The sequence below is a fragment of the Kryptolebias marmoratus genome, linkage group LG13 (genome assembly GCF_001649575.2).
Source record: "Kryptolebias marmoratus isolate JLee-2015 linkage group LG13, ASM164957v2, whole genome shotgun sequence".
NCBI lineage: Eukaryota > Metazoa > Chordata > Actinopteri > Cyprinodontiformes > Rivulidae > Kryptolebias > Kryptolebias marmoratus.
Window position 1 is genome coordinate 12,389,253 of NC_051442.1, and position 11,247 is coordinate 12,400,499.

At 37.3% G+C, this 11,247-nt stretch overlaps 1 protein-coding gene across 1 annotated transcript in view; it reads left to right on the forward strand.

Annotated features, from left to right (window-relative positions):
• The window catches only part of tmigd1 (transmembrane and immunoglobulin domain containing 1), a 30,791-nt gene extending 21,337 nt beyond the window's left edge, over positions 1 to 9,454 (forward strand). The window contains exons 2-6 of the mRNA XM_025006317.1: positions 5,535 to 5,620; positions 5,745 to 6,026; positions 8,223 to 8,510; positions 8,655 to 8,758; positions 8,844 to 9,454. Coding sequence (XP_024862085.1) covers positions 5,566 to 5,620; positions 5,745 to 6,026; positions 8,223 to 8,510; positions 8,655 to 8,758; positions 8,844 to 8,855 — 741 coding nt within the window. The 5' untranslated portion in view covers positions 5,535 to 5,565 and the 3' untranslated portion in view covers positions 8,856 to 9,454. The remainder of the gene's footprint in view (positions 1 to 5,534; positions 5,621 to 5,744; positions 6,027 to 8,222; positions 8,511 to 8,654; positions 8,759 to 8,843) is intronic.
• Positions 9,455 to 11,247: the final 1,793 nt, after the last annotated feature.

The following is an 11,247-nucleotide window of genomic DNA, read 5'->3' on the forward strand; positions in this document are numbered from 1 at the left end:
ATTCATGTGTTTGGTTCTTGTTGGAGGAAATACACAGTGTGTGTGTGTGTTTGGCCCAGATGCACAGTGTGTAAGTGCTGCATGTTTTGGTGTGTGGGTTTGTGTGAATGGTCTCTGGGTGCTCAGTAGTAATCTGATGAGGAATGCCAGTTTTTGCACCGTGTTTACAAGGAGCTCTGATGGCAAACCCTCTACAGGCTCATATTAACAACATCTATCGATATGTTTCCGTCGATATGTGTGCACGTGTATTAGCCGCTGATCTTATCTGACTAGGAGTGAACTTTGGCCAGCGGCTGTGTCTCCAGGGTTCTCTATCCTCATGTAGTTTCCACACAAAGACGCAGAGTCACGGAGCTGCACTTTTTGCATTTCCCCTGACGCAGCTGCAGAACTTTTGTTCAGAGGCGCTTACGAGTAACTTCACCTGATGTATTAATAAATAACCCGGTCGAAGCAAGTGAAGTGATTTAATTGCTGGAATTGACCTTAGGCTTTTCCGAAACACAGTGTGTGGAAGTGGATAGTTGATAACAAGTGTCTCAGCATGAACGACACTCACAGCGAGCAAACAGCACAGAACAGTAACACTGTAAGGATGTGTGTGAGACCTGTGAGTAAATAGATTACAGTCCAGTTACAATCCAACCATTAAATGTGTTGCAATGATTGTAAAACTTTAAACTTTAGGGGGAAAAAAATGACAAAGTCAGTTTCTTTTTAACTCTCAAAGAAACAGATGTGCAATAAAAATCAAAGGATTAAAAAGCTATTACTGATTATACGAGCAACAGCCTGTATATGCTTAGCCAAAATTACATAATGGGTTTGAAGAGCGTTAAAAAAAATTGGAAACAAGATTAGGAGCAGGAAGCTCCTTATAGGTTTTAGTTTGAGTTGGGTTAAAAAAAAACAAGTTTTGATATATAAATAAAGGCCTTAAATTCCTTGAAGGAATGCATGTCACCTGCCGCCTTTTAGGACAGAGTTTTAATTCACAAAGGTTGCTACAGTCACATCCTGTGAGATGTTTAAATGCTCAGTCTTTGGGTTGAGGATGAGTCTCAGCTACTACTATAAAAACTTTACCTCATTATCTCTAATTTTGGTAGATTAGCTGTGGCGGCCGTCTTAAACTGAGTTCAAATGTCTATCAGTTGTCGCTTTGCATCCATTCCATTGATCAAATTCCATCCAATAATTCACGAGATAATTTGCTAACAAACAGTGTTGACTTTTATAGGTAATGCCTTAGTTTTAAGCAAAGATGTTGCACAATAAATAGCTTTCTAAGCTACTACCACATTAATTTTAGCTCAGTATCTGTAAAATTGACTGAGTTATAGCCTTTTTTGTATTGGCTGATGTTGATCAGCCACCATGAATATGGAAATTATTCAAATCCATTCATGGGGTGACTCCGAAATTTATTCAGTTGTAGACAGACATTCAGTGCTTACTTTCTGAGAGTTTCATTAAAATCAGTCCAGTATTTCATGAGGTATTTTACTAAACAAACAGGTTGACTCCAATCAGTTAAAACAACAGTTTTAGGCAAAGATCTTGCACAATGTTTAGTGCTTGGAGTATGGCGTTCACCTACTATCACACCAAATTTTAGCTCTATGTTAATGTATATCAATGTCAATGTAAAATTTGAATGAGGGAACTTAAAGAGGTGTGTAAATCATCCACTTTGTGGAACATTTTTTACTTATAAAGTTAATTAGCAACAGGTCAGTTAGGTAGGAACATCCCTGATAGTTTTTCTCTTTGTAAATGCGATAAGGTTTTCAGCACTCAGAGGGCACTAAGGCAAACAACCAATCAAAGAATGATGTGAAGGTAAGCACAGTTTAGTTTTATTTATCTAGATAATTAAGGGGATTGATGAAGATGAAACAGTAGTTTCTTGTTAAAAAGCTATTTTTTCCATCTGTCCTTCCATTTTCTATACCCACTTAATCCAGTTCAGGGTATGAGGGGAGCTGATGTTTATCTCCAACAGTCTACCTGGACAGGTCACAGTCCATTCTAGGGTCACATGGAGACACTTGAGACAGGCAGCCATGCATACACACTCAGGTAAATTTAGAATCTACAGCTAACCTGACATGCATGGTTTTGGTGCAAACACACAGAAAAGACCCAGTGGAGTTTCCAGCCCAGGACCTTCCTGCTGTGAGGTTACAGCGCCATGCAGCCCAAACTCTTTGCTCCGTTAACATAAAATCACTACTCCATCAACGCCAACAGGGGGACTCACAGCACTGTTCAGCTCTCAGGTGTCCTTACTTCACTTTGCACTTATCCAGTCCCAAAACCCTCGAAATGGTACAGAATGTAAGCATGAGAACCCATTCTAAAAAATGAGTTAAACAGATATGTTGTTGTTTAGTGATTGATAAGAAGGAAATTAATACATTCCCCATGAAATATCTGTTAGAAGGAAAGCGATGTTTAAATGAAACCTGGAAAACCTTGAGGCAGAGTATAACAAGTTGATACTGTAGTTCTGTCTGCTGTCAGGAATGATACCAATACTACGTGCAAATATTTAGAGGATTCTGAGACATACCTGTTCGCAAATAAACAACTGAAAAGTCATGACCTTTAAGTGGCATTTAAATAAAAACAGACACAAGTTTGAAACGGGAAACAGTTTGGCCTCCTAAAGATTATGTGAATATGTTACAGTATTGTGCTGGATTGATACGTGTGAAACTTAATATTTAAAAATTCTCTAACATGGCAAAAACACGTGGTATTCAGTAAAATGTGTCTAAGATTAATTCATGAATATTCTTAATTTAATTGAGTTTTTATTAATAATTTAGTTTCTTTTGATACAGCTAGCTTGTGTTAAATTGATAATTCAGATCTATTAAAGAGAAAGCTATGAACAATAAATATTTTACCTGTTAGAGATACCTTTTTTAACAGAATTGCATCTGTTTGGAGAAATGGAGTTTAATTCTGATTGAATTGAAGAAATACATGTAAATAATCATGTACTGTGGAACTGACTACCGAATACAGGTTTGTGAAAAACCTTTGCATGAGCCAATATAAAGTTTTAAAACTGGAGTTGTTTAAAAATGGAACTTCAATATTGAACTTTTATTTCTCCAAGCTGATGTCATTCAAAGAGCCATCTACAACAGGTAAGGTACTAGTTGTTCAGAAACACAAAACCACACTTCAAAAGATCTGAACTGTTACTTTAAAATAAAGTACCTGAGCACAATGCTAACCCATCATAACTATGCAGTTTTTCCAGTACTTATATTCTTTGCCTTTAACTAAACTTTTTTTGTAAACTTAATGTTGTTTTTTTTTCCTGTTTTATGTAAGACAAAATAAAGATTTGATTATATTATTTCTAAAAATAATTAGCTTGTTACAGATTCATAACCACATCCATGAGATGCAGAAATGTCCCATCAGCACTTGTTTAACTACACTCTGACAACCTTTGATGAATCGTTTTCATCCAAGCCTCATTTGTGCTTTTCAACTTTATTAATCAGTAGCAGATGTTGTTTTATCCCCTGTACTTGTAACATTATGTGTTTTGCTTAAAAACACGTGTTATAGTCTCTGTTTACACTTAATCGTCTGACATTCACAAGAAAACAAAGAGAGAGTTGACAAGACAATAATTCTTCAGACTTTAAAGCCAAGATCTCGTCTTGTTCTGCAGGAATATTAAAACGAATAACATTCCATTTTAAATACATGACGTGAACAAATGGCTTGATTTATATGTAAAGATGCAGAAAAATTAAAACTTAAATCAAATATTCTCAAACGTTTAAACTAATTGCTGGCTTGAATTTTAACTTCATTTTAATAATTTTAAAACCTTCTAAGAGTCGATCTGTGAGGACGTAGATGTGAAAAGAATCTCACAAAAAGTGCAAATTCATCTTTACCTCCCCGCCCAACGGGTTTTAGTGCCACTGTAACGACTGCTGCCTATAAAAAGTTTTCTGGTGTTTGCACATCAAAAGAGTGAAACAGTAAAACAAGAAAGGAAAAACTTTGGGATGGGAGGACTGAAGGGGTGTTGACAGGAATGAGTGAATAAAATGTTGTAAAAAAAAATCATTTGGAAACAAGGAGGTTATAAAAGTGTCCTGAGGGACATATAAGAGCTGCTGAATGTTCACACCACCTTTCACATCCTCATGATCACACAGGCAGGTAAAAAGAAGACACAGTAACTGGTTGGTAAGAGCTTTTTCCTTAACTATTTAAGTTAATATGAAGGTTGTAGAAACCTTAAGAGTGTTTCGTTTATTTAGACATAAACATGATATTTCAGATGTAGCTTCATGAATGTAGAAATAGCAATTGCTGTATTTTGTTTTGAATTTGATTTTACTGAACCAAAAAAAAGGAAAATTCTTAAAGATTATCAATTTATTAAACAAGATAAGAAGGTTAGGCAAAAAAAAAAAATACTTGAAAGATATTTTTTAAGTATTACTTCTAAAAAACAAGTAGGCTGTTGAAACAAAAAAACACCAAGAAGATTTTCTAACAATAAATTTTGTGGTTTCATAGTGAAGCAAGCAAATGCTTGAGTGTAATGTTTAAAAATTTGCTTGTAAACCCTAAATAAAAAAAGTCCCCTTTAAATAAATGGGACATGTGCCCGCCTAAAAAAAAAAAAATTCACTTCAGGTAGTTTATTTCCAAGTATTGGTTTTTGTTGATTCACGTAGTTCTTACCTTACAGTTCGATGTTCAAAAATGCTTTTTTAAATACATTTAATTTCAACCCTCCTGAAGCCTTCGTAACTGAAGAGACAAAGAGAAGCGCTTGTAACTTCGGGTCCATTTGACCTGAAGGTCACGGGAGACTTAAAAGTGTCACATTAAACAGTGAATGACTCTGTGACAGACTGTCAGCGAGTTGGTAGGAAGTGTTGGTGGGAATTTCGGATTAATGGTACAAACTGTACATGTATAGACTGATGTGAACGTGGAAGACAAAGCCAGAATGGGACAATCTTCCCTGTTGGCTGGTTCCAGTAAATGCTTTAAGTCCTGCTCCCTCCATGTAAATGAATGGGACATTTCCCTTATCAAAAAACTAAAAGCAAACCTCAGATCTTTTTTTTTATAATTATTATTTGTTGATTCACATAGTTCTTACTTTACTGTTGTATCTTCAAGTGTTCATTTTTCGAATACATTTAGCCATAGTTGGCTATTTCATGCTTAAAAGAAAGGTCACGTAACACCAACAGTGTGTGGAGGAGTAAGGAAAAATTAAAGCTCCACAGCCATTGTGGGCAGCTTCCATAAAACCGTCCCTGCTGGCTTCATTTACTAACAATGAGAGAACAGCCGACTATGACTATGGTGCAACCGACTCTGGCTCCAAAAATACAAAAAAAACCAACATCTTGGCTAACGACTAACATGCACTTTGGAAGGAAACCAGACAGAAACTCAGGGATAATTCGTAACCATCTACCTTCTTGTTGACCAACAATGTTTTTCACTCTGATCTCTACTCACAGTTCTGTCCAGGTTTATCCAAGGAGGGCTAAAATGAGATTAATCGCTCTTTTCCTTTTGCACCTTTATTGTTCAACCCAGACATCAGGTAAGCTTTTACCATCATCTCTTAGAGTCACTTTGTTAAAAACAATAAATAAAATCATTGTTTTACTGCTTCCTTTAGTCAGTTTTGGAAGATTCAACCTTCTTTTTTCTTTTTTCCTCCCAAGGTGCCAACATCCAGATCACCCCAAACGGCACAGACGGTGTTATTCAAGCGACGCTGAACGACACTGTGACTCTGGTTTGTGAGTCGGAGGGAGACACTGAAGATGAGAACGAGCTGGTGTGGCTGAGGAATGGTGCAAAGATTAATCTGCAGGAAGGAAACAAGAAGGGCAGCAGCCGTGTGTGCATCTCTCCTGTCATCTATGAAGATAAAGGAGCCACTTTCTCTTGTTACCTGCACAGCAATGCCTCCGTTACAGCTTCTGTCACCCTGAATGTCACGTGTGAGTCCCTTTACAGCTTGTTTGAAATAACATTACTGATAACTAACTCCTAATACTGGAAAATAGCAAATCAATAACGTTTTCAGAAATGCCTGGACACACTGAGACTGACTGCGAGCACATTTTTACAAGTTAATGCCACATAATGAGTCTCAGTTCTAGGTGATTTTCAGAAACTTCCTGGAAGGATCTGGTGCGTGGGCCACTCTTTATTGCGTTATTGTTGATCATGTAGCTTTGCTCAAATGTCATAACAACAGCAGTCACAATGGGCAAAGATCTGCTTCATGAAAGAGCGAAACAAAGTGGTAAATGCACTCCTGTTGTCCTCCACCAGTGCTTCTTTTTTTAAAACTACATCTCTTTGTTTTTATTGTTTTTCACGCTTCATCCTCTTTGTAATTAGATGGGTTGCTGCCAGCCCCTCTCAGCTTGTGCTAACTTTTAATTAATCAGCATTCACCCAAAACATAGCGTCATCTCCGATGGTTCTGCGTCACTGGCTTTTTGAAGATCCGCACACAAGTCCGTGTTGGTTAGAAATCCCACAGTCCTTCATTTTGCTGGGGCTGAATTTGACACAAACCTCAGTGGACCTGTACCCGGTGCTTGTAAGGTCCAAAGCCTTACAAGCATCGGGTGCTGACCCTCAGCAGGCTTCTGGAAACTGACCATTTAGAAGAAGGTGTGTCTGTAGAGAGGAGGGACTTGGATAAATTAGGTGATAGGAGGGCTTGTTTTGAGTAGATTATGGCAGTTTCTGAAATGTCTCAAAATGTTCACAACTTCCTTGAGTGAGTCACAGGGCCTGCCTTTAGTGCCACAGGAATTTTGTTTTGCCTGGACAAATTTTCTCCCAAAATAACTGCAGAGTTACGTTGGGCGTATGGAACCCATCAAACTCTTCTCAAATTAGTTTCAGTAATTCTAGAGTTGTAATTTCGTTTTTGTTATTGTGGTTGCTGATATGTGTGCAAAGTCCTGGCAAATTTTGTCCCAGATTTTGCTGGGAGTTTCAAATATGTCGTACGGTGGGATTCCAAGAGAAAAGTTGCATATTTGCTTGCACTTCTGTTTCTCCAATTAGTCCCTAACAGTAGCAGCTCAGAGAGACACTACCTTAAGGAAGTTATAGAAAGTAGAAGTTTTAAATAATGATTTTTTTGGTTGTTGTTTGTTTTTGTTTAAATATTGGTACCGCCTGCCACTGAAGGCCAAAGGGCAAGAATGTTTTTGCCTGTTTGTGTGTATATAACTATTTGTTTACCTTTGAACAACCTTTTCAGGTGAATCCACCTACCTTACCTGTCCTTACAGGGACCAAAGCCTCGTCCTAAAAATTTTTAGGTTAGGGGTTAGGTTTTGGGTCAGGGTTAGGCTCCACCAACAAATGGAAGTCGATAAAATGTCCCAATAAGGATAGAAATATAAACTTGTCTGTATGCATTTGTGTATTTCTGTTATGTCAGCAAAATTTCTCATGAGCCATTGGATGAATCTTAATGATACTTTCAGAAAGTAATTATTTGATGTACATCTACAAGTGATTAACTTTTGAAGTCAGTCTAATTCAAGATGGCCGCCACAGCTACTTCAGCTTAACCAACCCAGAAGTGGTCATAACTTTGAGAGATTTTGAGCTAAATTTACTGCGGTCGTAGCTGAGAGTCACCCTCAACTCATACTCCGAGAGCGAACACTCGCACTATCATATGAGATCGCACATAATCAAATTTAAAAGGTTTGATCAAAACAGCTATAACTCCATCCTTTCTCAACAAAAGGTGGTAGGCAATATACATTTGTTGAAGAAGTGTTAGGCCTTTGTTTCGTTTCTATTGCTCTGAATTGTGCAAAGTTATTCAAGGAGACTCCTAACATACAGGTCCAAATAAATGGCTCCTGTTTACCCAAATGGATCAAAGTCATCATAGATTGTAAAAGTATACATAAATGTAACGAGTTTATGAAGATGATCATGTAAGGATTATGAATGCCTGAGCAGATTTTGTCACAGTCTTTTTAGTAGTTTGGATATTTCCGTAGCTTACTGTTGTACTTAAAGATGAGAATTACATATAGTCAGTGCGACTAAATGCCTTTACCGTGTCAAGTGTTTTAATCTGGGGCTGTGAGTGGGAGATGGGGCGTTAATAAAGCTTTGTCGGTGTTAATATATTCTTTGATCCTCCTCAGATGCCCCACAGCTGTCCGGTTTGGAGCAAGTCACGGTAGAAGAGGATGAAATGCTGGTCCTGCGGTGTGACATGAGGGCCAATCCATTAGTCTCGTCGATGTTGTGGAAACTAAATGGAAGCATGGTGGATCTACAAGCAGAAGGCTTCACTGTGACCAGTGATGGAGTTACGAGTGTGCTACAAGCCAGCAGGGTGGAGAAAAGCGTGCACGGAGGCACGTATGAGTGCACAGCAACCTCTCCCATTTACAATACTCTCACCAAGTCTTTCAATGTCACCGTGACAGGTCAGCTCTGCCGTTCAGCCTTTTATGTTGCCACAAAAGGCACTTTTAAGTGTTTGATGGCTTTATTTGAAATTTTATTGCTTCCTGGTTTGTGCAATATGCATATGAAATGTTGTCAGTAATCATCTTCTCCTTCATCTGCAGAAAAGACCATGAAGTTCCCACTGATGCCGATGATAGCGGGGCTGGTGGTGGTGTTCCTCACCGCTCTCCTGGCCATAGTTTCACGATGGAGGAAAATCACAAAGGTAACACGAAACACATACGCAAAGAGTACACAGTGGAACTCTTACAGCCTGGATTTTCTAACGCTATTATTCTTTTCCAAAACAGTGCTGCAAGTAAAAGAAACTGCAACGTGACCAAATGAGACAACCCATGAAGACGTCACATCTTTGATGTGTTTAAGAGATCGTGATTATTAGTTATTTAATTTATTTGACATTTCTAATAAAAAAAAGACTTTTCTGAATAGTGCTAATAAACTAATGGCAGACAGTAGTTTAGTACAAACTGTTCCCAAAACAACGAGTACTCGACAAAAGAGAAGTTTGTACAGAGCACAACAGTCAGCGACTTTATATGTGCTGCTGGGTTATTTTTGTCAAATCTGAACAAATGTTTCCCAGATATATTTTATCATAAGAGAGAGGTTTGCTGTCTCATTCAGACTACTGAGTTAAGCAGGTTAGCCATGGTAAATCTCCTTTAATGTGCACTGTTCACAGTGGTATTTATTTGACGAATAATAATTGACAGAAAGGTTTCTGAAATTCGCAGAATGAAACTGAGTTTGTCAAGTCAACTGAGTTTGGACTTTTGTTTTACTCCAAAGCTATTCTTAATAAAATAACTTATTATACACCTGAAACAATGTTGGTGAAATAAGATCATTTTTTTGTCAGTGCGAGTTTATAATAAATGTAAATGTATAGTAGAATGAAGTCTGTGTTCACTGGTCAGTTCATAAACATGTAAGCTGCTCTTCTTGGCCAAAAAGTAAAACAAACTATGCAGTTGTCAGAAAGTTAAAACTAAAAGACAAAAGGTTTTTTGGGGGTTTTTTTTAGAAATAGTTCAGTTCTTTTGAAGTGGGGTTTCGTGGAAAGGCTGTGAACAATTAATATCTTACCTGTTATAGATACCTCTTTGAATAATCTCAGTTTGGGAAAACAGAGTTTTATTCTGACCAAATTAACGACCTTAAGTCTTTTCCAAGCAAGGCCAAGACCAAAGTGGATTTCTGACATTTTAAAACGACTCAAACCTCAAATACTTCACACCAGTTCTTTTGTACACTACTCTAAACCATTACAGTTTCAGTTCACAAACATCTTTAGATTTCTATAAATAACAGTGTAATGCAAAACTGACTGCAGTGTAATGGTTTATAAAACAGTGTTTGCTTGAGCCACTCTGATATTTTTTAGACTGGAGTTGTTTTAAGGTGGCAGCAGTGCATTCTGGTCTAGACCCCGTTAGGGTAGCCATTAGCTTTTTAATCCAGTCAGAATTAAATTAGATAAAATTTGTTCACACCTTTTTCACAGAACCCCATTTCAAAAGATCTGAACTATCCCTTTTAGTTGTTTCTTAATGCAAAAGAGTAACTTGCCCCGACAAGATCCATGTTTGCGTCGTATACAAGTCTACATTTTGAACTGACCTTTAGCTGCTGAGTCAAAAACACACTCTCAGCCTGTTAAATTCTTGTTATACATTTACTCTTAACGTGATAAAGGACGAGGATTACGAGTTTTCTGGGGGTCAAGGTTTCGATCTTTGCGTTCTTCTCTAACAATGAAACACTTTACAAGTTCACATAAAACAATGCCTCACCTTACGAGGATGAGCAAAAATGTACATCTTGAACCGTGACTCAAATAAATGGTAGACGGACTGAACATATATTGCGCTTTTCCAGACATTTTGACCACCCAAAGCGCTTTACATGAGAATAAACTCACATTTGTTGTCAGAGGTGAGCCTCTGTTTTATGTTCCTTGGTTTATTTTAAGACTTTGAATCTCCATATCAAGAATCTGTTTGTCTAGTTTTAGAAAAAATAATTTTCAAATAGAGCAGGAGCTCCAAAATGCATGTTTAAAACAGCCCCACAATGTGTTCATAAAACACTGTTCTACATTTCTTTGTGATTACTTTGCAGACTACATTATTTATCTTCTTTGATGACTCTGGATGGTGAGATGATGCCACCATCAGATAGGGAACCATTTTAACATCTGAAAGATTTGAACAGGAGCATGCTTAGTTAAAATGCTTAAAATTTTATTTTGCACTCCTTTTTTACGCCAAACAAATGTATTACCAGTTGGAGAACAAAATGGAAACATGGATTGTTTGTGCCTTCTACAGACAAAAACACAAAAAGAGCTCAAAACAATTCCCCTACAGGTTTGTAGTGACATCTGCTGGTCGCACTGCCTCCAAACTTGAAAGATGATTCATGTGCCCAGATAGGGACATGTATTTATTTATTTATATTTATACATGTTAAAAAAGATTAACCTTAGAAGGGACAGGAATAAGAGGATAAATTAATCAGGGACAAATTTGTTTTATTAGTTGTTTCATCACTCTTATTCAAGTATACAATACTAATACTAAACACTGTGGAACCAGAGAAAAGCTCCTTTACTGTGGTACTTTGGACTACATACTAACTAAATCTACTATTATCACTGCCATACATGAGCGTCTTTATTATGGCCATATC